A 27,638-nucleotide genomic window follows, 5' to 3' on the forward strand; every position below is an offset into this window, starting at 1 on the left:
AGGAATTCTTTCCTGACCTAGTTTTCTCTGTTAAATTTTATCGTCTGTAGTTGGCTGAAGCTACCATCTGCATATGTAACAAACAGAAATAAATTAAAAAATAACTTTAGTATTTCTCCACTAAAAAGCGATCTGAGAAGAAGAGTAAGAAAATGATATGTAAGGTAGCTAATAATTTTTGTGTAAGTATGTTCTTGTTTTAGATTTATTGAAAGGAATCGATGAAATTTCTGAACGATTCACGTATCTGAGTGAGATTCTTTCACTCACTTTGTTTATTACACAATTGCTTACAAGGTGCTAGAAGCGGAATTTTTTAATGTTATATAGAATAGTATGAAATCAAAAATCTTTATACTATGAGATATATTCATAGTGACTAGAACAGTCCAAGAGTTTAAAAATTCCAAAAATTTTTAGTTATGATTAGTTAATTGTGATAGTAATATTGAAGTACATATAGGTAAATTGACAGAAAAGTCTATTTAAGTCTATGAACGCAATTCAAATATTTGTACAATCGTATTTTCTACGTTATTAAGTATATACCAGTAATATTAAGAAATTACAAGCGCAAATTTTTATAATACATTTGATTTAAACGTGTTCGAAAATTTGTGCTGTTTATATTATACTGAATAAATTATCATTTGCATAATGCTATAACTGGAAGTGTACTATGCTGTAGTCTTAATAGTTTTATGTATTAAATTCACTATTAGTTTACGGCGTACGCCGGGCCCCGAAGTTAAAAGGTCTATCCCTACACATCAGGGCCGTCTCTTTCTATCTCTGGTTATCTGAAATAAAAAGAGCGAGATGATAAAACATGTGCCTAGTCAACATAGCACAGAACGTCACTCGACTGGTGCTTAAAAGAATATAATTAGATCGACTTCTTATAAATTACATACATTTACCATGGATGTGACCACACACACGAATGTGCCCGTGCTGTCAATGAAGCTATTGTGTGTTATTACTTAAAAAATGTATGTACAAGTAAATTGGACAAATTCCTGGCTCGGCCCTGTTTTGTGATATACCTTTACAACTGAGGGTGAAACTGGGAACACGCAAACACACTAGAGATATAGATATGTAAAGATGCGCTTCTGAACTATGACCCTGAGAAATTTTACTAATTTGATTTAAGTTGAAGAATGCTTGTTATCTTGTATAAATACAGGAATTACTCTTCAAGTATGTAGTTGCAAATAGGTCGATGATTTTAATTGCCACCATTTTTCAGGGTCATGTTCGTCCGCCAAACCCATTCATGGGATTATTTAAATAGGAAATGTACAAACAAACTGTTTATTAGTCCGACTCTTAAAAACAAATGCCTATGGAACATGATACTTTGGAATAAATTTTTAAAACAAAATAGGTTCCTTTTTTTTAAATTTTAAATATAAAAAAAAGTTTTTTGTTTATTTTAAAAAAACTTGAGTACTTTCTCATTTTCCCCCTAGCCTAAGTCCCGGTTACATCCTTACCACTGGAGAGCTCGGGGTTCGTGACCTTGACCATGGATTCTGTATTGGGTGAGAGGTTTGTACATGAAGCGACTTCCATCAGACCTCGGCAACCTTAACTCTCAGGGTACCACCACACTGGTTTACTTGCGAATTTTAGGCTTAACCGTTCAGCCACCGACTCTCTGTCTTTTCTCATCATTTTAGGTAAATTCAGTTGGCGCATTCTCAGAAACTATCAATAACATTAGCTCTTGGACTTTCAGATTCTGTGAGTGGTTTCACTCCAAAGTCAATATCGATCAATACTGCTCTTATATGTCTGTCTTTATTGAACAAGCTTTCCCGGGACTTCGCTCCTCTTGGGAATTCCCAGAAAAGGGAACTCTAGAATAGGCAAACTTCGCATAGGGTAGATTTTTCATATAATATTATCCCTTACGATTATATTAATAGCATAGTATGAACTTGTTTTCGCCCGAGATATAAACTAAACCTAAACCTCCCATTATTTGGGAACCATCAGTGGAATCCATGAATTGAACACAGAGCACCGCACCGGCAGCAGCGAGCCAGTTGCGCCGCGCCAGTACTCTGTTTGAGTCCACTGGAATTATCGTGTAAACCACAGACTGATGGTCCAGATTGATCAAAGAGTTTGGAGCTTTAACCGATTTTAGTTTTTTTTTATGGTAACAATTTCAGATAACAGAATTATTTATCTGTGATTTTTCTAGTCGCCGATCTGTCAAAAAGACACCTACTGCTGTTGCGAATTCCAATTTCCATCTTTATTTTAAATAACCAGACCCGCAAGTAATTTATTAGTTAACTATTACATTTAATATTTTCATTATCACTTCGTAAAATTACATTATTTCGCTCTATTTAGCGATTGTGTGAAATTTCTATTATAGGCCATAATTATAATCTAGGATTAGGACTAAAATGTCTAATGTTTCTGAAGCACTTCAATGGCCGTGTACCTCTTGTGTCAATAAAAGGTGTTGTGTTGTTCGTAAACTGTAAATAAAATGTATCATTACAAGTATGTGATTATGGACACTTCGCAATGGCAAAAGTGGTTATTTATTTCGTTGGTTTGTATGAGCGGGGCGCTGGATATCGTTGATGGTAAGTTATGTTTCATTTAACACCAAATTACCTATGTACCATGATTTGTATTCTCCTAAATTAGCAATATTTTCTTACATGAATACAATACATATGCAGTTTTATAAAAGTGGTATTATTTGACTTTTGTGATAAAATTTTCCAATATGATAATCTGATTCATAAAAACGTAAACAGTTGTCACTATTGATGATTATTATTATCATACTTGTTATTGAAATCAGCAAAACATTCCGATACTGACTTGTTTGGTATCATTATTACAGTATGCTAATTTCAAGGTCTGATTCTGTAGCCAGACTAGACAAGTTGAAGTAGTTACAGAACACGGGTACTAGTTCCATATGCACCTTATTCAGAATCTAGAACATACAACTTAAATATTGTATGATTTTAAGTACCAATTTTTTTAGTTAGGTATTTTTATTTTTATTGTTTTTAAACCATTTCACCAAATGAGGTGTAATCTGTGCTAGATGTATTCCAATCATATCATCAACCAAGGTAACCTATATACTTGCTAAAATATCCCACAAGGTCAGGGTTAAAGTGGAAACTCTTGTCTTCTCAAACTTTCCTCAATAAAACTGTTTATTTTTTAGCTGTTAAGTTGGATATGCTAATTATGATGTGAATTAATACCATGTACTTATGGTTGAATGCCTGACTGATACTTACAAACTGTTCCATAATAAAAATTTACAATAATTTTGGTTAAATTATCTTTCATGCTTAAATCTATACAATATTATTATGATGTTTTTTAAAAAAAAACATCCTTTAGATGATCGGCTCAAAATGCTTAAGTAACTAAATTGATTCTCTGTTTACTTTATTGCATTCAATAATTCATGTTATGCCGCATTCCCACGAAGGTTGCCTGCAAATATACAGGTGCCAGGAATATCAAGAGAAAGTTATTTTTAGTGTCATGTTGCCCTTTTTATACTGTTGCTAATCTTGGTGTTGACTATTTTTTGATTCTTTGTCTATTAGTCTCAATTAATATTCATGATAATCATGTTGGCTTTTTGGCCTATACTTTCCTTTCTTTTCAGTCTTTGCCATCCAACCAGATTACAAAACTAGGGCTTCTTATTTGGCAACCTGTGACTGTTTTTAAATTCATTTTTATTATCATTTTGTAGTCATTTCAATAGTTTTATGAAATGAAATACCAAAGAGTTCATTTTCTAGTTTCCCTGAAATATGTGGTAATACATTACTTCGCTATTATGAGTAATCTTGTATTATCAATTTACTTATTATTTATAAATTCTGATATTCTCATTTCACCACCCCCATTCTATTTTTAGGCTCTTAGTAGAATCTAGAATGTTATTATTATCTCATATCTTAAATTTTATTTATAACTCTAATTTTTGTTTTGTGGTAACCCTCTGACTCTATACTTTACCTTGTACTCAAAATTTCAACACTCCGAGCAAAAAGGTTAATGTTTCTTACCATGTCAATATCACCCCACAGGCTTGAAATGCTATTGCAACCGTCCAACATGTCCAAATGACACGTGTGAGACAGATGGCTACTGTGTGGCATCCACTAGCCTGGAGAACGGAGTCCAAAAATTCACTTACGAGTAAGTATAAATATCTTAAATTCACATCATACTTCCTACACAGTTTCAAAATTATCTAATGAAAAAAAAAAAACAAAACACATCTTTTCTAAATTTATTTAATGCAGACCATTACATATATTTTGAAAATGTTAAATTTTTTGTGGTATGATTTGAGGTACATATTTACTTAATATTTTTCCTTGCAAATTTTCAATTTCCAATTGGCAAACTCATATCAACACAAATCTATTTGAAAAACTGTGTCTCATTATAATGTTCATTTATTTATACCAAATACTTGGATTCTGTAGAGAGGTGGCATTAGGCTGTATGTGGTTGAAATCTGCCTTCCCTCCTGAAAATCCAATAAAATGCAAAGAACCAGCAACCTATTGCTGTAAATACGATCTCTGCAATTCCGATGAGATTGCCCGAGAAAAGCTATCTCAAGTGCTACACGCCACTGCTAAGGGTAAGATGTTCGACACACTTGTGGCCGTGTGATATAATATCTACTTGACAATGCAGATTTTGAGTTTGATTGATGTACTATTAGAGTCATAATGCATTTATCTTTTTTCTATAAGTTTTGTGTTGAGATGCCAATATATTAACAAGAACGCTTCTGAATTAGTGATTTGAATATGTACCTACTAAAGAAACAAGGATGCCGCCGGATCAATACCGGCGCCATAATTAGTATGTTTTGAATGATGTGCCGTACCCTTAACAAACACTATTTTCCGAGTGTGCGTTGGTTTTGCTTTAACCTACTAAACATAATGTATGGTGGTTCCACTTGCGGCGCAGCTGTATCGACCGCAAAGCACTGATACCCATCGAGCATCCCTTCAGTTGCTCCACGACGAAAACTAGAAATGAGTCGGTGGTGATTGATTGTTGTAACTCACATGACATGTGCAATCGAGAGCTGCGCCTGGAGCTGCAACCGAAGCCGCAAGGTAGGAGCGACGTGGACTTGGTAGATGTGCCGCTAACTTGCACCAGCTTGCCGCCACGCCACAGAATTATTAATAGTTGGCCACGCCCTGCCCGTCGCCAACTACCAAGTAGAAGAGGACCTTGGTATTTGGTGCGAGACTGCATGGCTACTTGACTCCTTTTAATTTCTTTATGTTTCTAATATCACTAAGTTTCTCTTTAAGACCGGCATTTGATCACCAATAAACACGTACCCGTGTACTAATTTGACGATTTGTGAACGTAGATGTTGGAACCGGAACAAGTCCTTTCCTCCGGGCGACAGGCCCATATGGTGTCGCAAGGATGAACACCCTGATATAAATTGCTGCGCCCAGGACTACTGTAATCGTTACATCTTCCCAGGTACGGAACGGAATGTGACGTCGGGGTATAGCTTCAATTGTGATGTCTACATGAAACGTCTTGTTGTATCCACCATGTCAGACTCATGCCCATGGTTTCCTAACTTGGTTATATACCATTCTAGACAGTGCATTGCACAAAATGGGTCAGCATGTGAATGCGTCATTGGGTATTAAATACAAAATGTTCGATTACTGCCATATGACATTTGAGCACATATATTTTACCTGCGGCTATACCGCATTTTGATATGAAATTTCGTTAGTTGAATTCCCGTTAACGTATATCTTTTAACAACATTAATAAATTGGTTCACGAATTAATATCCGTCGATAAGAAATGACAAATAGCTTTTGCATTTGAATATTATCGATTATGTATAGGTAATATTATATGATTTCATATTTTTGATTTCCATTTAAAATAGGATTTGAAAGATACTTTTTAAGTAGTGTCTTATGATAAATCGTGCATAGATTTTTATTACATGTGAAAAAAATTGCAAAATCTAATATCTACAAATAGGAAATACCCGGCAGGTCTTTGCCCCCTCAATTTTCCAGCCGATAACATCGCAGAATTTGTGGGCGGATAGACTGCTCCTTATCTTCGTTAACTGACTTTTTTTTTCGAAATAGCTAGGTGTTTTGTGTTAGTATGAAGGGAAATTCAGACTTACATAAATTATTTGCATTAAAGGATGGATTTGTACGACGGAACGTATTTCTTCGTAAAACGGAATGAACAGTGTTATTTTCGATTAATGAAACAAGTAGGTAAGTGATCATGAGCCGGTTACTTTTTAACAAGCATGTATTTTTTTATTTCTGATCCTATTTGCATGTTAACAACTTCACGCAGAATTTGACTAACAAATAAAGAGCATTATATAACGTTATGGAATTGATGCCTTATTTTTAACATTGGCCATGGGTTATAAATTATAATACGTTATGTGTGAATTGGTTAAGGGTTTACACTTTTTAAATTTTTTGAAACTTTACCGTCGGATTAATTTTGGGATATACAATATACTTTACTCAGTCGTATTCCATTTGTTGATCATGAACGTGTTCATATATCTCTTAAATATAGATAGTTTACAAGCTGTCTGTAACCAATATTTTGGAACAACTTGTTTCAACTAACAATTTAATCCATCGGCTTAAAGGATTAAACTCCTGCCTTAATCTTGTCTGTTTGCAATTAGATAATGGAGTTTCATGTGGTTTTCAATAATAATAAGATTCATAATTAACATCTTAATCTTCTAAGCAAATCCTGTGTTTGTATATAATTTATTCAAACTATATTGGGTAGTCTTAGGTAATTCATATTTTATCAATCAACATTGAATACATTTACGTAAATATAGATCTCTTTCAAAATGTTTGTGCTATTATTTTCTTTAAAGTTTACATAGGTATATCTCAGATACTAAACTAAAATTAATTTTGTGTTGAAAATGCGCTGAATATTTTTCATCAGAAATATGGTGTCCTTATTTGCATGCTCCATGTTTTGTGCTTCATGCTAGTGTCGTGTGTATATTTGTTTAGCATATTTTCAATGGTGACTATGGATTTGCATTATCGAGGTCAGACGAAAACGAAACCACTGACTTGTAAATGCGGCTACACGTGGCGCGTGACTATTATACTTTTATCTCTTCCCATCAGTATAAATACGAATAAATTTTCAGGCTTATTCGCTTCAACCTCTTTATGTATTGTACTGTATTGCCAAGTTTAAAATGAAATGCTTACCCCTAAGTAACAAGGCAATATTATTAACTTTGAAACGTACCTAACTAATTTTGTTATACTTTTTATAACCTTATTGATTGATAACGTTTTAGTTGGTATAAGGAATTGATAAAAGTTTTGTTTCGAAAACTTATGGTAGTTATTTAAATAAATAGAAAAAAAAAGAGTTACATAGAAAAAGCTGCTGTAAATGACGTGGGGTTGACATAAAGGATTATTTTTTGGATTTGTGTGTTGTCCTTTTGTTATTATGAGTTCATTGTTTTATGTTTTTATAGTTTTCTCATAAATACAGTATAATCGTCCGCGCGCATTTCACCTTGTTCCGTCCTTCGTGACGTCATAACACTATGGTCAATATATTTGTTTACTAACGCCAGTGGTTCCGTTCGCACTCGATTCTTGTCAGGCGATCGGCGATTGTACATATCTGTTGCTATACTTAGAAAATTTATTGTGCTTTCGTCACGAGAGATATCAATAGTCGTTGTTCAATGTTTACACATTTACTATGTATCATCTCTATGTAATATAAAATAAAGTAGCTTTCCACGTGTCTGTATTTATCTAACTACTAAACCACGTAATAGATTTTGATGCGGTTTTCTGTAGTTATTTTTAATGATTTTTAAAGGTACTCTTTAATCTTATATGTATTTATAAAGTCGATATTTATTTTCGCTAGGAACAAAGTATGGAGGATAGGTCACAATATATTTGTGATGATTTGTCCCCATGTTAGAGGGTTCGACTCCCCGTGGGAGTTCATTCATTTTACATGTGGTGTCGGTGGTCTTGGGTTTGCGGTTTAGGCGATAAATCAAAATTGTGTAGGTATGCCAATAAAATCATGTTAACCAAATTATTATCAAATATTTTGCATTTTAAAGCAATTGATAAAATGGACTTTCTTATTAAAATTGATATAAGCAAAGTATAGGAATTTCAACTTTTAATCTTTTGAAAGTACCTAATTCAGATATTAAGAGATGTAACTAGATATAATAATACTAATGATTACATTGATTACCTGTATATACTGACACGTAATATGAACCAAAGAGTCGAGTCCGTCAGCGACTGCGTGGCAAGTGCTACCCTGGGTGATGGGGCTCGTGGTGCTGGGGGTCTGTGCCGCCATCAGCCTGTGGTGGGCGAAGCGGTCCCGCAAGATGATGAAGCGGGGCTCCCGCGGTATGTTCCCGGCGGAAGACTCCCTGTGCGAGACCAGGCTACCCATTATTGGAGGGACTACTACCATACGCGACATGATCGAGCTCACTACTTCCGGCTCGGGGTCTGGTGAGTGTTTTGCCACGTTTGTATAATGAAGAAAAGAATATTTATTAGATTGTTTATGTAGAGTTCGAATAAACGGATTATAGAGGACAGTTAGGACAAATCTGTATTTTTACATAGAGGATGTTACCCGAAGTAACAACAGAAGGAAAAAGAAGAGTAACATTGTTGTTATATTTCAAACCTTTCATTGAAGAATGGAGTGAAGAAGTTGACACTAAATTTACAAGGGTTTTATGTTAGCGGGTTTAACTAATAGAGGAAAGGAGGAGGAAAATTAAGATTTATAATCATCTCTTCCTTTAGGTCTGCCACTGCTAGTCCAACGATCGATCGCTCGACAAATCCAGCTCGCAGACATTATCGGAAAGGGCCGCTTCGGCGAAGTATGGCGAGGGCGGTGGCGTGGTGAAGATGTGGCCGTGAAGATATTCTCCTCACGGGAGGAATGCTCCTGGTTCAGAGAGGCCGAGATCTACCAGACTGTGATGCTAAGGCATGAGAATATACTTGGATTTATTGCGGCTGATAATAAAGGTCAGTTGTTAAAGATATGTTTTTAACAATAACACATTTTCATTACCATCATCAACTGTCCATTATAAGTAATGAATAATGGATCCTGATTACATTGGACTGGACTTGTAGTTCAAAAGTGGTCTTTGATCTTTCTTCCTAGCTGGTTTAAGTTCCTCTTTTGGCAGGGCGACGGTGAAATAACGGGAGTTTTTTCGGAACCACAGTGTAGCGGCCGTTCGGCCTCCATGGACAAACAGACTCTTTGACTTGACATTTTAGATGACCAAAACCGAATGACAGACTGATGAAAAAGACAATCGAAACCAAGACAAGACGACAATAAGACGACGCCTTGAACAGCCAAAATCTGTTTTATTCAGACACGACTTAACAGACCCCGTTCATACAGCCTAGGTTCATATTCGTATCCGGCTAATCATAGCTCTAAAGCGCCTTCAGTTTAAAGACCATTGATACTCCAGACCTCTTTCGCGATGTCAAACCAGGTTACCAACTTCGTAACGTAAACACTTTCCTTGCAGACAATGGCACTTGGACTCAACTGTGGCTAATCACTGATTACCATGAGAACGGCTCGCTGTTCGACTATCTCGGCGCGAGGACCATAGACCAACACACTCTGGTCAAGATGGCGTTGTCTATTGCCACGGGTCTGGCACATTTGCATATGGACATCGTCGGCACCAAAGGCGAGTAATAGCGGACGCTATGGTAATATTATTTATTTATTAGAAAACTCGTTGAATTAATGACGATTCTTGGAGTGCCACGTGCGATTCTGTGACTGATGCTTACGTAATTGAAAATACTTAAAATAAATTTTCATGCAGCTTGAATTGAAAGTTGTATCCAAGCACCAACTTTGCATGACTGATATCAACTGTATGAAACCTATGAAAAAAAAATTGTTTTATTTAACAAAGTAATCGAGAAAGCTGATAGAATTTCGCTGAAATTTTATGATGTCGCATGAATTGGCTAATAATTTCATTAGGAGCCAACTCCTATGGGAACGTGGCCTGAGGCAAAAGTTAACTTTGTATACAGCGTGTGACTAGCTCCAATTTCTTGCTAGTTTCAATTTGCAACGTTTTATCTATTGAAAAGATGAGTTAATACGAAGATTGAGTATGTATTTCCTGTGTTGTTACCACAAGTGCAACTCCTCAGTTGTATAGGTATTATAGTTAGTTTCAGTGAATAGAGTATTATTTAGGGCCGTGTGGTTCTTGAAACCAATAGAAAAAAGAATAGGACCACTCCATCTCTTTCCCATGGATGTCGTAAAGGCGACTTAGGGATAGACTTATAAACTTAGGATTATTTTTTTAAGGCGATGGGCTAGCAACCTGTCACAATTTGATTCTTAATACCATCATTAAGCCAAACAGCTGAACGTGGCCTATCAGTTTTTATTAAGAATGCACAAAGTCTTTACAACAGTGAAGTCAGCATTCTTAAATTTATTATAGAATATAAAATAATTATACTTTTTTAATACAAGTAATCAGTAGTATCACTTTCAACCTGTAGAGGTCTGATAGTAGATCTTTGGAGAAGATGAAGGTCTATCTATATATAACTGTAGTTTGTAGAACTTTTGCGATTTTATTAACATGCCGTCAGTGATATTGACATTTTACGACTAGGGGACAGTCTCATTTTATGTAATTATTACGACTAATAAAAAGTTTACAGGGATCGTGGAAAATGGTAAAATGTAATCTCTGCGTACCCCTCCGGGAGAGAGATGTAGTTTATGTGTGCATCTGTTGCTCTGAACCCTTAACATTTTATTTTTTAAATCTTGATCTGATAACTCAGGCAAGCCAGCTATCGCCCACCGGGACCTCAAGTCTAAAAACATCCTGGTGAAGAACAACCTAACGTGCGTGATTGGTGACCTCGGGCTCGCCGTGAGACACAACGTGGCGAGCGACAGCGTCGACGTGCCGTCCACCAACCGTGTCGGAACTAAGCGGTACATGGCTCCGGAGGTATGGAATTTCCGTCTCGAACCATTTTCCAATTGACTCCTTTCTTTTCTCCACCATGGAATTGGGATTTCAAGATTTTTTCCCCAAAGATTAAATTTAAAGGCAACCATGCTTCATAAGCTTGCATGAAGAGAGTTATGAATGTGGATGAACCGAAGGAAGTATGCAGAGATCGTGGCAAGTGGAGAGAGGTAGTCTCAGCCTACCCCTCCGGGAAACAGGCGTGATTTTATGTATGTATGTATGCCTCATAAGGAGGAATTTTAACTCGGTATGGTATATTAATTAACTTTTTATGCTCTGTCTTCAACCTGAAAGGAACCTTGTTTTTTTATTATGCAGCGTTTTAACTTTTCTTTTATTGCATTCTAACTTGGTTTATCTATAACATAAATCAGAGTAGAAAATATGCGCCTGATGTTTTGGCAGTAAGTTTAAAAAATGATAAGAAAAAATTATCTGAATTATATATAGGTATATACATATATTTATTTGATTCAGGTGCTGGACGAAACCATGGACACGCGTCAGTTTGACCCTTACAAGCGTTCAGACGTGTACTCCTTCGGCCTAGTGGTGTGGGAGATGGCGCGGCGTTGCGGTTCGATGCCGGACGAGTACCAACCGCCGTACTACGAGTGCGTGCCTCCGGACCCCGCTCTGGAGGACATGAGGAGGGTTGTCTGTATTGAGAAGAGGAGGCCCAATGTGCCCAATCGATGGCATGCTGATCCGGTAAGTACGATAAAGATTGGTGAATGAATGAAATGAAGCAGTGTTAAGGGAAACATAGTAATTGTCTGAAGAGAAAAGGCCTTACAATAACCCTTTCATATTTCAGGTTCTGTCAGCGATATCAAAGGTGATGAAAGAGTGTTGGTACCAGAATCCCGCCGCACGTTTGACCGCGTTGCGCATCAAAAAGACACTAGCCAATATTGGCGCCGGCGATCACAAGATGTGAACGATTTGTACCAACTTGATTGCTAGTGAACTTTGACGTCACACGGTCGATTCATAAGCGTAGAACTGTCTGATGCATACCGGAATAGTCCAGCTCATGTAGTTCGTCTAAACGGTACAGATTCAAAATCGATTCGCTTCGGTTTTACGGTTTTTATCGAAAGAAACCGTTACGTAGTTGCGAATGTACGTTTCTGTTGATAAATGAACAGTTGAGATAAAACTGATCGTAGAATTTCAGTAACACAGTTGTATTTTTTTTTAATTTCTATGTAAAACGTAATTGTCACGTGTGTCAGATGATTACTATGTTACTGTGTGAATAATTCTACAGGACGTACCTACCACGTACCAGGAGATTTTCGAACTCGATGTATCCAGTTGATGACTTGATACGGAGTTGGAAAGTCCCGGGTTTATAAGAATGTGTTATGTAGTTTCATAGCAGGGATGTGTCGCCACAATCTTACCCGTGCTTCCGACATAAAGGTTTTCGTATAATGCCATTATGCTAAGTTCCATCGTTAAGCTGAACTGGGCTTGACACAAATCCGCCTAAACAAAGATCAGAGCAGCTTTCAAACTGATTCTGGTTTAGTGTGTAGTTATGAAATGTATATTTAAATTGTGTATTTTGTGTTTTAAAGCTGCATAACAATTAGTCAACAAATAGCATATTCCTAAACATATTTGTTGCCAATTATAAGAAATTTGCAAGTTAGAAAGACAATGTTTTGATCGAGTTATTTTTAATATAGCTCTCAAAACGTAAATATAACAAAAATTAAAATAAAGCAATAATAAGCCTTATAAATCACCATAACAAATATGGTTTGCTACCCGCATTTTAGCAATCCCTTATTTGAAAATAACGAATGAGATTAAGAAAACTTTGTAAGTGTGTATGTCCCGAAGGGGGCGTCTCAGGCCTGGACACTAAAAGTGGCTACTTATTGTGTTTGTCGTATAACGAACTCTTGAACGCGAAACGAAACGTTGCCTCATACTGGTGTGTAAAGGTTTTAAATTGCCTGTTGGTCAATATTTTTAATTTAATTTGCTATTAAATGTTATTTTTTGACCAATGTTGTATATTGCCAGTTGAAGACATTTTGAATAGAGTAAATACCCCAAAACCACTGCAATACCCCACTTAAACTACATTTTAATGGTGTATTATAGTGTGGCTAGTTACTATGCTTGAGTTGATAAGTATTCGGAAACATTTGATTCAACCAAGTTGATATTGAGCAAAAGACTGAGATAGGTAGGTTCGTACAATATTAAAGGCGGGACGGCAGCTATATTTCAGCTCTTTCTATCCTGCTTGTGATTTCAGCGAAAAAGTATATATTTTTTTGTTTTGTTACCTTTAATAGGTATCTAACTTGTAGTCTTAATAGGGCACAAAAGTAGCCATATCGGAAAATGTCTTCATCTGGAATATGCAGTCACTGGATGGGAGTTCAGACTAAAATTGTGATCATTGAATTTTATACTCTATTTCTATTGAATACCATTACAATGCTAGACCAAATTCATTCATTTAAAACATCATGTCTATAACTTACGTAAACCATTGTCCATAATGCATCAGGCATTATATCACATTATGCATTCGCCCCGACGTTGTCTGAGCTTCGCAACCAGTAGGCAAATATTGTAAACAGCTCGGTGACGGCAAAGAATAAGAATGAAGACCGTAAAAGCGGCGTATACGTCTCCAAATCCTACCTCTTAGATTATAAACGTGTAATATCAAAAGGAGCATTTATTACAAATATATTGTACGTTAATGTGGACTTAAACCGCGTTATTACAAAACGTTTATTAAAATTAAGCTACCCTGTTCTAACTTTTTGATACTGTAAATGGATGTATATTTAAAGAAAATATGTAGGTACATTCCCTAAATCTAACGTGAAGTGGCGGCATAAAAAATGAATATTTTTGTTTTGTAAATTCAAAAAATGTTTAATGCGGGAAGTATTCGCATTTGTATGAATAAAAACATTGGCAGGGTTGTGGTCTAAAGCAAATACTAACGTTTTACGTTTTGAAATAAGGCGGGAATTTAGTGATATTTTTCGTTACCAACTACGTAGTTTCTATCTTTTGTTAAGGTTTTAGTTAGTTTATTAGTTAAGTCGATCAGTGTACAGAATGTGAATTTTTTTTTAAATATATTTTCTGTGATATAGATTCGCAGACACAGTTGTAATGTAGATTTGTGGTTCTTTTTGCGTGTAGTTCGTGTGTTTGTATGCGAGTTCGGGGCTTGTTACATTATCACAATAGTGATTTACTGTATTGATTATGTTTTAAGTTTACTAGTCTGCGTCGGATCGATAGTGTTTATTCCATCTCTTCGGTGTTATATTGTAAGGAGCGCAATGGTAACTGGTACATTATATATACATCGTCTTTATATATAAGTTTGCTTTGGCGGTTGCGGTGTCGCTGACTTGGCCCATGCCAAGAACGAGTTCAGTGTTAAACGTTATTCGGCAAACTTTTTGTTTATTCATAGTTTTGCGTTATAGGAAATTAGTCTGCCGATACAAAGCCACATGAAAAGCACTATCGTTTCAGACTTGAAGAGTGTTACATCGGATCGTTAATAAAGCGAATTTATTGTAAGTAATTTTAAGACGTACATATTTTACAACAAAAAGTTTCTAAAGTCACACTACCCCATATATAATTTTTTAACTTGTTAATATCTTAAATCATCAGCTACAATTTCTATACTGTAGTAGGAATAGAAGTAGTAGAATAGTAGTGACGTGCTTCCCCATTTCACTCTCTGATCTTTGGGCAATACCCGGTTGTAGTCTTGGTTATACCGCTTTCATATATATTTTTAGTTTAGTTAAAACTAGGAAGGCTCTAAAGTCCCCAAGTTACCCGAATGGGTCAGAGGTCGTTCAGTGGTCCTTGATCTCGACCTTGGCTGGTCAACCTTATAAGACTTCACTGTGACGGCTATTGGGCGAAAAGTCAAGTGTATAAAATAAACGCACCTTTTTTGTTTGACAAGTCTGATAGAATATTAATTGATGTCAATTCCACAGAGGTTGTCGAGCTGCTTCCCTTTCCAGATTGTAAAAGACAATAAAGGGAAATACTAATAATATTGGGATTCAAATCTCAGTTACAACAACAAACCATACAGCTGAACGTGGCTTTTTAGTCTTTTCGGGACTCTGTTGGCTCTGTCTACCTCGAAAGGGATAAAGACGTAATATGTATGTTTGTAAGAGGTTGTCGACATCATAAGTGAATTTCTTACACAGACTTAAAAAGCTCAGGACTGACTGACTACATTTAAAAAAGGGTAAAATTATTACTTGGTTGCAAGTTTTTTATCTTTTAAAACTGGTAATGAAGGGATATGCTGGATACTTAGACGTTTATCGTTAAGAAACCATATTAAATCAAAATATGATCTAGATGATTTTAGTAGCTTAATAACGATTTTTTTTTGTTATATTGATGTGTTTTTGCAATAATGATGCCCTCTTTTAGAACAATAACGGTTGAGTGGAAATTTTACATTTTTTCCGTTTTTGTAATACCTAAGCTTAATTCTTCTTCAAAATACGCTAAGTAACAAACTTAAACCTAGAATCGGAATTTAGGAGCATGATACTAATTCGACAATGAATTTTATATTTTCTGTATGAACTTGCGTATTTTGGATGGAGAATATCAGAATACAAGCAAAAAATGTTGAGTACCCCTTTACGTACAAGATTTCATATCTTTTTTTGTTTAAAACATGGTTAATATGTATATTAGATAGAATGTAAGAGTTATGGTGATCATATAATCATACGAAAATTTAAGACATTCACAATAAGAAATACAACAACTTAAGTCATAGAAATACAATACATCCTTTGTATACGAAAGCAAAAGTATATATATTATAAAACTTGAGCGTTCAAGGGGGGTCTTAATTACAATTAAATTAATTGTTATAGTATAATCAACAAGTCGTTTCTGAATATTTTTATGGAGCACGCCACTGAAGTAAATGTAAGTAGTGTAGCTGTAGACTTGTTTGGTGAAAACGCTTTTTAGGGCGGTAAATTAAGTGTTTTTAACATATTTTATGTGTAAATTTATAAGGTTATTTTTACGACGTTAGTGTAACATAAATTTGTCGTTAGTATTTTCTTCGCCGTATAAATTGGTTAAATATGTATATAACTTGGACATAGATTCTTTAATTAATCTTTTTATCTGATAAGCACGTAGATTTGGTATCTTTGTCTAAACTTTTTATATGTAGTGTTAAATGTTTTTTATTATTTTTTTAATGGCACCCAGTGACAGTGTACAAGCAAGTACGTTATATATTTCAAACGATTTATTAAATATTTCTTCGGACGTGCGTTTTTTCGGTATAATTTTAATTTAATTAACTATATAATATTATTCAATAGCGTACTAATGTAGTGGTTTTATATGTTATTTTTTTTCGCAAAGCCGTCTTTTAACTTACAAATATGAGCGAAAATAGAAGTTTTTGTATTCATAACTGTCAAATGACTATAGACTGATTTTGATAACAGAAACGTAAATACTGCTTCCGTATAGGTAAAACGAAGAGCATGCCACATTTTATTTTTATAATACATATTCAATATTGACATAGTATTGTTGGGAACGACAATAATTTATTTTTGAAATAGCCATAGAAACACTGTGTACAAGTTTCTTTTATGGTGTGTTTATGTATCACTACACGTGTAGTGTAAGCTGACAAATTAATATAACGCAGTATATTTTTCCATCAAAACAATCTTAGCAGTCAATTGAAAACTTAACGATTACATAAAATTATTGTTACGTAAGACAACATTTAGTTGATATCGTTTTTACAATGTACTTGTAAAGAAAAGGTTTTCAACAAAATGTTGTTCGCGGAGTACCCGTTCCGCGCGAACACGGGGCGAGTCGCTAGTTACAATCATGAGATTTAATTTTAGTCATATATCACGTGTAACAATTTTGTAGTGTATTCTTAAAAATATGTATTATTAACTTTGGTGTGGTGTTTAACAACTTTAAATTCTATTGAAGTATTAGGTATTAGACATGATAATATGTATTTGGTGCCCAATTTAAGTTTTCTATTGAACAGGAGACTAAGTTAATTAGTCGAAGGTAAATAAGAATTAGATGTCAGTTATTGTTGTCAGTTTTTACATAATATTTATAGTCAGGTTTAGTGAAGTATTCTTATCACTTCATCACAGCGGTTAGTCATCACAGCGTAAAACGGTTGTCTTATTATCTAGAAGCAATATCTATGTAATGTAATATTTTCGCCTTATTTATTTTACAAGGTCCTGACGCATGACGCGGGCGCTTTAGTTCTTATTTTGAAAATAAGTGCCTCCACTAACGCTAAAAGTTTGTAAAATAAAATTTGAATTTATAATGTAATTTAAAGCAAAACCTCTAAAATTTCAAGGTTACCCTCTGTTTTACCAGCACGAGGCCCTGTCTACCCCGATGGGGATAAAGACGTGACAATATGTATTTAAAGCGGTACTACAAGGTCGAAATAATTTATCAGTTAACAGTAATTTAATATAGGAAATAGTTTCAAAATATAAATATTCGATGTTGTATTCCCTATTTGATAGGAATTGGTTGTATGAAACAGTAAAATTACCGACAAGAGTTATGAACCAGAACACCATCCAAGCTTGCGGTATTAAATTTAGAAGTTTGTTCGACTGTGTTTATTTAGTGATGTGAGGGAGTAAATTAAAAACTAATGAAAATGTTACCGATTTCAAATTAAACGTTATTGGCAATAAAGCTGTGTCTTCAATTGTTATTTGAAAATGGATCTAGCTAAAGTAGCAAAAGGATTAACATTTAACCACGAATGAAATATACATTTTATGATTCGAACAAAGGATTTGCTATTCGGATTGGTGAATAATTATACGTAAATTCATTTATAATTATGACGAAACTTTGCATACAAATATTGATATATTTAGAATTAGCCTAGTCGACAAGTTCAAATTGATGTCTCGGAAATTTTCAAAATGTACAAGCAAACTTCTGTTTGAAACTAATTATGAGCAATACCAAAAGTACAATTGTTTACTTAATCCGCAATACTATAGCCTGCGTCATATCACAAATTTGTAATTCTGCGGTTTATTCCAGACGATTGTAGATACATATATTATTTAAATATTCCTCTAGTTATAATGTATTAATTGTTTATGGAGTGGACTCATTAATATAATAAATGAAAGTGTTTTTTTTTTTCTCACGTGTTTTTCTTTATAGCTTCGTGTTAGTTAAGAAGACTTCGTGCTATTACTAGTCTATCACTAGTGGGATACTTTTGAGCTTGTATGTAGAGAGATGAATGTGAATAAGCAAAAAACGTATGCAAAGATCGTGGAAATGAAAAGATGTTGTCTCTGCTACTCCTTCAGAAAAGAGGCGTGGTTTTGTAAAGAAATTTTGTCGTTCTATCTTTATTGACCGCAGCTTTGCCATATTACATTTAAGTGGGAATTTCCTGAAGAAGAGCCTTATTTCTAAAGTACTATCTTTTGTGTCAAATTTCGTAATAATCGGTTCAATAGATTTTGTTATAAACCCAACTACAAATCTTTTATCTTTATAATTATAATATTAGTATGGATATGTACCCTATCACTTAGAACACCTTGATATTTTTATGATCAATTTTGTTGGGGAAAATAAAAGCATGAGTTCAACATTCAAATTTTTATTGAGAGATTAAGGAATAAAATAAGTCATGGTTAATTGGATTGCATTATAATAAAAATAAGAATTTATAATTAATTGGGTGAGTTTAAATACATAAAATGATTAAGGCACTGATATTATTATTCAGTCTTAACAAATATTTCCTTTTCATGAACACATCATTTGAGTGAATTCACTTCAAAATAGCTTGTAATTGTAAATACATTAGAATAGGTACAGAACAAAAATAGATGGATTTTTGTTCTGTATTCACCTAGTTATCTTTACTATAAAATAGTGTGCAAACATATACCTCATAATACATTTTTCCTTAATAGTAATTGCCACATAAATGCTTAAAAGTATTAAAGTAAAAAAAGGACGGATCATTTAATTCGCTTGTCATTCTTGCTTAAGCGTAAGACACTTTCTGCTCATAAGCTACCTCTTCATTCCAATATTCAGGCTCTGCGAATGTAGTGTGCCGAAGTTTGCACAAGTACCCAAATTTTAAAATTAGAATTATAACCATCATCACAAATAATGCAAGTGCAGTAATGGCAGGATATATTAATAGCAAAGCCATTTTAAATGTCGCTTTCGCGTTTGTGTAGGTCTAAATATTCGTGGGAAGTAGTAAGGGGCTGCTGCGAGACAGACGGGGGAACCTCTGCTTCGTGGTATTCACTAGTGTAAGGTTGTACGTATTGCACTGAGCGGTACTGTGCCTCTAGCTCCGTAAGATCAAGCGGTGGCTGCTTGTGTGGAGTGGATGACCAAATGGAAACAAGCCAGCGGTTTCCTGAAGAGCAAATAAATCTTTATTACATATAATTTAAAGATATGAGTGTAGTTTAGTCATGGAATTTACCTAGGGCAACAGTTCTGGGTTACATAACCAAATTAAAAAAAAAGTAATTTGGGGATTTATTAGAATAAACACTGAATAACACCATATACTCCCTGGCAACTATACTATACATATATTGATGAGTTAAAAATTAATTTGTTTTCTCATATTTATGTACTTTCTAAGAACAGCTAAAGGAAGGATACTTCTAGGAATATGAAGAGGGTTATTGTTATATAAATTATTGCTTAAGACAATGCTACAGACCTGTATGTCTGTCCAACCAATAGTCGGAATATCTTGAGCAGCAGCATACAATGTTCAGAATGATTATAGATCCCAAAATTACAGAGCTTATAGCAATAGCTATATAAAACTTAGTGAAATCGCCAACGTGGGAGACAATCGGGTTTATAGCTTTGTATGTACCATTCCCTGTAAAGTAAGCGAGAGAATCAGTCCCCGACATTCTCTTATTATAAATGGACCTGTAGAAGAAAAAAAAGGAATCAAAACTATTTTCAACTTTATGTGAACCGCGCCTTGCTAACAGATCTGATGGGCGTGGTATGCCCTTTTGCCAACAGTATTCCGAGATTCCGATTACGGCTAAAATTGAGCGATGCACTTAATTACGTTAATCATGGTAATCTTTTTAAAATACATACCTTTCTGTGACTATGCGTCAATTGGTTATAATTCTTATTAAGCTTTTTCAAATTGGAAAGCGTCACCACACGAAACGAACCGAAGCGTCGTCTGTTTTTTGGTAGGTTTGTTTGTTTCGTTTGATTTAATTGACATGTATGACATTGACACAAAATGTGTTGTATAACTTTGACATTTTGGTATTGACAGTAGAACAATGTTGCCAACAGCATGAAAGCACTTGTCAGACAACTTGCGTACGTCGTACGTACCTGAATCTTTTCAAATTCAAACTTTTATTTGCATAATATGATTTTTGCTTAAGAAAATATTAATTAATTTTTAATCTTTTTTGATCTTCATTATTAGGTACCTCCTTAATAATTGCGTGTCCCTAGCAAATACATTCATTGGTTCCTAGTTTGAGGTGAGGATGCGACCGGGACTAACACCAGGAAAATGTCAATAAATGTAACAAAATAATTTGATTTTAATTTAATCTTTATTTTTGTGATTTTCAGAAATTATTACATAGATACAGGTACATACATTAAAAATGAAAACAAAAACATTATCTTATAATATGAAACAGTGATTATTTCTACGTGGCGGTCAGGCTGATAGAGTCGAACTATAATATAAAAAGAATTAAAGTTCATAACAAAAGTAGAAATAGAATTGGTGCAAATATAAATAAATTTTTATTTTACAATTTTTTGTTATGTATCCCGAAGTTCGGTATCATTTTATATTAACTGTGAAGTGAAAAAGACCAATACCTACTGACCACTGACCACGCCACTGGGCTATGTTGTTCTTTGTTAAGAAATTAATTACTTATATTTTTGTGCACGCACTCTCATTAGTCGTCATAGAAATTTTACATTTCCATCCGTACCTAGTTACCAACTAGATTTACCAGAATTTGTAATCCATCAAAGATAATTAACTTAATTAATTAGCTAATTAGCTTTCTTATCAATAAAATTGAGGTCACTAAGTTTTAGCCAATAAAAATAAAATCTTTTTGACGTAAAACATTATAGTTACCAATCCGTGAAGTACAAGAAAGAAGTAACTAACTATACGAGTAAATAAAAATTAATTTGCCTAGTTTAAGGATCAGTTATTAAAAAAAGAAAGCCTAAAGATAGGAACAAAAAATCTTACATAATTTTGAGATCAAGGACTATTGGGAATCCGTGCACATATTTACATCAGTTATTTACATGCAATACGCAACATACAATGTCATAATATTTTAAGAAATTATATAAATTAATTTTATATATATTTTACAATGCCACAGTACCCGCCTGAACACTTAAATACATTCATTAATATGCGCTTATTAACTTATCTAACTTAATGTTATGAGAATATTACAAAAGAGTTTACATCCTCCATTGCTGGCTTGAGGTACATACCACGGAAGTACATTTAAACTAGAATCCAAACAAGTACTTAAAAATTAAAGAAAGTAAGCATCACAACAACCAAAGCCATGAGAGTTAAAAATACGGCGACACCTTTCGAGAAAAGGTAGATAGGCCGCTTGAGCTTTGCTTGGATCGTCCTGACAAGGGCACTCCTGTGCCCGTTACTGCGAATGATTTTTATATCTCTTCAGTTTCTTTCCTATAAGAGAGAATCCAAAAGATGTACAGAGGAAAAATTCGAAGTCTTCCTCCATCTGGATTTTTGCAAAAGTCAGTGGGGCCTTCCAGTTACAATGTATTTACGTGATACGTGTACGGCACATAAGTTGAGCTATGCGTAATGAGCACCTGCGCAAATCTCCGCCATCAGGACTATTATGTGGACTGCTTTAGTTCATGCAAATCTATTCAATCTTAATTATGCTGAATATTGGTGATACCTTTAGGACATTACTATAAACATAAATCATATAAGGTACACTTAGTTTCACCGAATACTTTGTTTTGTATAAAAATATTTTTTAGTTTTTTTTCTAATAAATATACATAGAAAACATTATTAAATTTTGTCTGGGTCATGATATAATTTTATTTTGCATTTTAGACCTATCGTTGTCAAGGCGGTAGGTTCAAAAGAAGTATTCTCAAGTAAATTGAAACGTTAAGTCAATTGCGTGCAATAGCAGCTTTTTATTAACACCTGGGATTCGTTATAATTATTTTGTTTACAATAATGATATAGGTACTTTTGGCACATCCGCTGCATCACACATGCTACCGCCCTTGAGTCTCGTTACATCTGAAATAGCAAATACTTTTCAATGAATAAGCAGCGATGGAATAGTTATTACTTATATATGTAGGAAGCCTAGGTTCTGTGCATTTGTAATATGAGATTGATATAATATGACTTAAGAAACCATAGACCGACTTGTACTGTACTTGTATATTAGCGGGAATAAATGAATTTTTGGTCTTCCCAAGACTGTTGGCTCAGTCGACCCCGCAAGGAATATAGGCGTGACCATAATGTAGTATTTTATCAAGTAGGTTGAATATATTGTACGCTCAGTCGGATGGCTTAATGAAGTGATTGAGAAATAACCTACTTAGTAAGTACTAATAATATTCTCTGTAATCAAATAGATAACTATATTATTTATCTATAAATACGGGGGACACTTACCCGGCTGTTGTTTCTCTTCCTGGCCAAGATTGGTGGCCATCAAGGGTTCTATTAACTGAAACAATAGTAATTTTGTAAATAGTTAGTTTAATCTGATGACGTTCCTCCTTCATCATGACCTGACCAGGTTTCAAATCTGGGACCTTTTGATTCAGAGGTAGGTAAACTTACCATTACTGCAAGAAATCCTTTTTAAAAGGCAATAAAATTGACAGAAATGCGAGATTTCTACTTTAAATTTAATAGATGATATTGTCTAATAATTTATGCTCATCTTTTGAACTCTTCTTTCTCCTGACTTTAGTCCCAATTGGATCCTCACCCCTCTAGAAAGGAGGTATCTATGACTTTGAACATGGAATCTGGAAATAGGCGAGTCAGGTTTTTGCACTCCCATCTGACCTTTGGGAACGTAAAATATTGAGATTTTTTTGTTTTACGCAATTTATATTAAAATTATATAAAATATAATTTTTAATTCCCTGTTCATTTAATTTTAATATGATCATATTATAGAAACACACAATTTTGACCCCGGTATAGTGAAGGACTATGCTATGTTGCTTTAAATACTTATCAGGAAAAAAATAAATTTAATAAAAAAAGTACTAACATTTATTTTGAACAGTTAGTTTTATAAATATTTTAATGATTGCTCTTTGCTGAATACGTTCGCTCAGCAACACACAACGTTATTAATACTAAACATTATATAATTGAGTAAAATAACTGAATGAATTAGATATAGTAGTAAATTACTATTTTATAAGTAAATTTTTAACCAAATTAAATAAACTTAAGCTACCTACTAAAGTACAAAATTGAAGCATGACTAGGCCTACCATACCAAACTATACTCAGAACAGTCGAACAAACTTCTGGTTTTAAAACATCAAGGTTTTATACTTCGCTAAAGCACTATTAGGTAAAAAAAAGCAGTCTTACAGTTCTTTCTATCGGACAGTCTATTCTTCCTCCTCTCCCTCTGAACGGGTTTCCTCTTGGAGGTCGCCGACCTCACTAGACTCTCGATGATTTCCTCATCAGCTGATAGATCTCCACTGGAATATAGAGTTAAGGTAAGGAACGTATTTTTTAATATTTTAAGAGTTTCCTAGGCTAAAAATTAACCCCTGTAGTTTCGTCATGTCCGTCTGTTCATCATAGACTGCAACTTAGATCGTTCTGGTCAGGTCAAGAAAGTCGATCTGGGCACTTCTTGACCTGACCAGAACATTCTCGATTTGTTTGTTTGATTTCCAACGTTTCGAAGTACTCATACCCAGGGAGGTTGAAGCATAACATCCCTGGGTATGAGTTCTTATCAACATGGTTCATTGTCCTAGCTAGGATCATGTTAGCGCTTATTAAAATGCTTTTATTCCTGAATATTTTCTTCTAAGGAATTTGGATGCACAAGTTATTTGTGCTGTCCTTCAACATATAGTGTGTGATCCGTGCCGTTAGTAAAATTAGCAAAACTGGGTTACTTTACCAGGTTAAAGCTAATTAGCTTTAACCTGGTGAAAGTCGTAAGGGCACATAAATGTTGTAGAATCAACATTGTTGCTTATGATGTCAGCTATCTGCCCCTAGGTTTATAGTTTAAAAGTAACCCAATATAAGTATTTCAGGTTAGTTCAGCTATCTTATGCTAAGTGTTAGTACAAATACCAAGTTTCTGACTTGATGAGCGGCCTCCTGGTGTTAGATTTGCGGCGGCCTTCAGTCAGGCTGTGGGAATCTGCATCGGTCTTCAGCAATTCTTTGAGAGCGCTGTCCGCACTGTTGTCGCCGTTCTTATTGGTGTAATTGGCTACCTGCAAAAGTTTATTAACAACATTATAGTCAAGCTAGATCAGATATTTCAATAACATTTGATATATCTAGCTATATCTCTCGTTGGGAGACAGCTATGCAGCTGTATCTACTGGTAAAGGCTGATCCCGTAGGAGGCAGTCTTCTAGCGACCAAAAATTACCAAAAATATTGCTTCTGGGGTGTAACTACTTTGATTTCAACTTTACAGATTAGACAATGTAAATGAAAATTTAAATCTAATAATAGACTAGCTTTGTCGCGAAAGTAAATCATGAAAAAAATCTAATACACTTTTTTATTGGATAAATACTCACATCTATAATCATTTTGCCTCTGGTCTTATTCCTCTCGCGGTGGTTGGCTCTCTTCTCTAATTGCTGCAGAACCCTTTCCCGAGTTGTCCTGTATTCCAGAGCAAACTCCGCTATCACTTTTAGGAACTCCGAAGCTTTGGTCTTTGACACGTCAGCAGGAGGAACGAGTAAATACATCAAGAACTTATCGAACCTGAAATTGAGGGTAGATCGTTGCTAAAATGTAAAACACGAATTCAATTCGCCAAAGAGCCAACATTGATTGATTCGCAAGGCACAAAATTCGCACAGCTGTGTGTCTTTTTGAGCTCAAAGTGTATGTCAATTTTCCGTAAATAATTGGAATTTGAGCTTAAGGTTTTAAAGAGGAATTTTCGATGCTCAAATTTCAATTAATTGACGTCGTCAGTCTTACCTAGCCATAACCCTCTTTTTGATTTTAGTTAACAAAATGATCCTTTCAGCTGCGTCTGTCAAGAATTCGTTGATCTTCGTTTTGAAGATCTGTGGGTCATGTTTCGCTATTTTCTTCAAGTGATCCCAAGCCGCTTTACAGTCGGCTTCTAGCCTGGCCAGGTTAACGCTTAGCATATCGAAATCGACCTTCGACGCCCTTATTACAGGACCCACCTAGCAGAAATTGCAAAAAAAATATTTTAGTCTTCAATTTGTAAATTGAACTCACTGTAAATTGACAATTTAATACAAAATTTAAAGACAGGTAAGTACGTAAAATAACGGAAAGTATAGATGTAAAGGGGACACTAGAACGAGTTAATGTCCAATGTGAAGTAGATTCTTACCTCACTGAACAGGTCGGTTGTATCTGGGAATTTCTCTATAATAATTTCACAAACATGATACAGCAAGGGGTGTTTGTGTACGGTGTCCTTCACTTCCATAACCTTCGACAGATACTCCAACCGGAACCCCTTGACTTGGCTGCCGTTAAGAAAGCTGCCCACAGATCGCAGAGTAGATAGAATTACTTTGAAAGTCTTGTTGTTTTTTAGAAGTTCAATACCTTGCATTAGATCCATGAGTGGTTCAGCAATTTCTTTCTGTAAATTTGGATTTTTGTTATAATTACTTCTGCTTAATTATAATTCGGAACTACATATTTGTTCAAATTATGATATACGTATGAAAATGCGTGCTAAAAATTATATGACTTACCTCCAAGTTGTCAAAATCTAATTTGAAAACCCATAGTTTAAGGCGGGAGGAGAGTTCGTTGATGGAAAAGGTCAGTAAAAACTGCTCAGCACTGCCGAGCGGCAAGTCAGGGTTGGCATACTGAAACAAGGTTTTGAAAATAACATGATGTGGATGGAAAAAGAAGGACTAGTAAACATGGCTGGTGACTTTTAGTACTCAATAGATAGTATTCTGGAAAAAATCGAACCAGGTTTTCACCATAGTTATAATCGCTTGATTAAAGCAGTACAATTTCATCGAGAAAAAAGGAGAGGATTCTACGATACATCCCCAATCCCCATACTAAATAAGGTATTGTTTTATTTTGTAAATATTTGCCTCTATACATAAATATTTTACTCTTATGTCATCTACCTGCGCTTCCTGTATTTTAATTTTCTCCTCCTCGGTTGGCAGAATAGTTAGCAACTTTTCTATTCCTTCCCGGCTAATGACTGTAGAGTCCATTTTCATAATAGCAGCTTTGATTGATTGAGGTGTGGGCAACTTCTTCATAGCAATGTTGATGGCGTTGGATCTCTTCGCGTCCAAGATAAGGTTTCTTTTTGGTTCGGATAATTTCTAGAATTCAAGAAAGTGAAATTTGCATAGTATGAATTGCAAAGATAATACTTAAGAGTGTAATTTTAATAGAAATTTAATTATTTAATACTTACTTCCTAATTTAGGCGAATCAGGAACAAACATGAAACAAAAAGAAAGTATTGAAATATACTTAATTAAACAAATTAGGTGAATTGCATAAATAATTGGGTTACCCACTTTGATTATCAAGTCGTTGGTCCTGGATTCGAAGAGATGTTCCAAAATATTTGTATCTAGAGGTATATTTGGAAGGTCATCCCAAATGCATCCACCAATTTTCGATCTGAAGTTTATAGGTACGGGATTGTCTTGAATTTCTCGCCAGAAAAGCTTTACAGTCTTTTTATTTTTTTTGATTGTTGAGCATTCTGATTTTGTGGAAGTTTCTGTAGTGAAAGACGGTTTAGGAGGCGGGGCTGGGATACAATTTTTAGGTGAGTTTGAAAATGAATTTGGTAAGGGTGGAGGTGGGCCTGCAGATAACATATTGGGTGGTGGTGGAGGAGGGCCGTTGGGCGTACTGGAGACCTGTGAAATCTCATCATCGGAGTCCTGCCTTAATTCTGAGAAATCTAGATCACAGAGATGAAACGGCCGGTTTAATGAAGCCTGTTTTAACTCCTCCCAGTGTAAATCATTCTCTGATACTTTAATTTCATGTGTTAATTTTGGGGCCTTTTCTATGCTGGGACTTTTGATTACTTCTGAAAAGTTA

At 34.8% G+C, this 27,638-nt stretch overlaps 4 protein-coding genes across 5 annotated transcripts in view; 1 reads left to right on the forward strand and 3 right to left on the reverse strand.

Annotated features, from left to right (window-relative positions):
- The first annotated feature begins 2,224 nt into the window (after positions 1-2,224).
- Positions 2,225-18,409, forward strand: LOC106133858 (TGF-beta receptor type-1). Of its 2 annotated transcripts, none has more exons than XM_013333708.2 (9): positions 2,225-2,612; positions 4,101-4,212; positions 5,005-5,156; positions 8,370-8,609; positions 8,913-9,143; positions 9,668-9,835; positions 10,971-11,143; positions 11,645-11,878; positions 11,985-18,409. In XM_013333708.2, the coding sequence occupies exons 1-9, from the start codon at positions 2,513-2,515 to the stop codon at positions 12,105-12,107; spliced, it is 1,533 nt and encodes a 510-aa protein (XP_013189162.2). In that variant the 5' UTR covers positions 2,225-2,512; the 3' UTR covers positions 12,108-18,409. The 2 variants fall into 2 exon arrangements, with proteins under 2 accessions (XP_013189162.2, XP_013189160.1); XM_013333706.2 differs by lacking the exon at positions 5,005-5,156 and adding an exon at positions 5,423-5,541.
- Positions 18,410-18,865: 456 nt separating this feature from the next.
- Positions 18,866-19,448, reverse strand: LOC106133867 (uncharacterized). Its single transcript, XM_013333720.2, has one exon. It carries the CDS (start codon positions 19,446-19,448, stop codon positions 19,275-19,277), a length of 174 nt encoding a protein of 57 aa, XP_013189174.1. The 3' UTR covers positions 18,866-19,274.
- A 1-nt stretch (position 19,449) lies between these two features.
- On the reverse strand, positions 19,450-20,476 carry LOC106133866 (uncharacterized). Its single transcript, XM_013333718.2, has 3 exons — positions 20,381-20,476; positions 19,980-20,200; positions 19,450-19,664 (listed from the first exon to the last, which is right to left on the reverse strand). The coding sequence occupies exons 2-3, from the start codon at positions 20,179-20,181 to the stop codon at positions 19,450-19,452; spliced, it is 417 nt and encodes a 138-aa protein (XP_013189172.1). The 5' UTR covers positions 20,182-20,200; positions 20,381-20,476.
- Positions 20,477-20,843: 367 nt separating this feature from the next.
- LOC106133799 (uncharacterized) overlaps positions 20,844-27,638 on the reverse strand; it is a 52,992-nt gene continuing 46,197 nt past the window's right edge. The window contains exons 12-22 of the mRNA XM_060953518.1: positions 27,101-27,627; positions 26,995-26,997; positions 26,693-26,899; positions 26,297-26,416; positions 25,924-26,181; positions 25,536-25,750; positions 25,121-25,313; positions 24,672-24,805; positions 23,931-24,046; positions 22,986-23,040; positions 20,844-22,598 (exon numbers count right to left, since the gene is read on the reverse strand). Coding sequence (XP_060809501.1) covers positions 22,574-22,598; positions 22,986-23,040; positions 23,931-24,046; positions 24,672-24,805; positions 25,121-25,313; positions 25,536-25,750; positions 25,924-26,181; positions 26,297-26,416; positions 26,693-26,899; positions 26,995-26,997; positions 27,101-27,627 — 1,853 coding nt within the window. The 3' untranslated portion in view covers positions 20,844-22,573. The remainder of the gene's footprint in view (positions 22,599-22,985; positions 23,041-23,930; positions 24,047-24,671; positions 24,806-25,120; positions 25,314-25,535; positions 25,751-25,923; positions 26,182-26,296; positions 26,417-26,692; positions 26,900-26,994; positions 26,998-27,100; positions 27,628-27,638) is intronic.

This window comes from Amyelois transitella, chromosome Z, assembly GCF_032362555.1.
Source record: "Amyelois transitella isolate CPQ chromosome Z, ilAmyTran1.1, whole genome shotgun sequence".
Lineage (NCBI taxonomy): Eukaryota > Metazoa > Arthropoda > Insecta > Lepidoptera > Pyralidae > Amyelois > Amyelois transitella.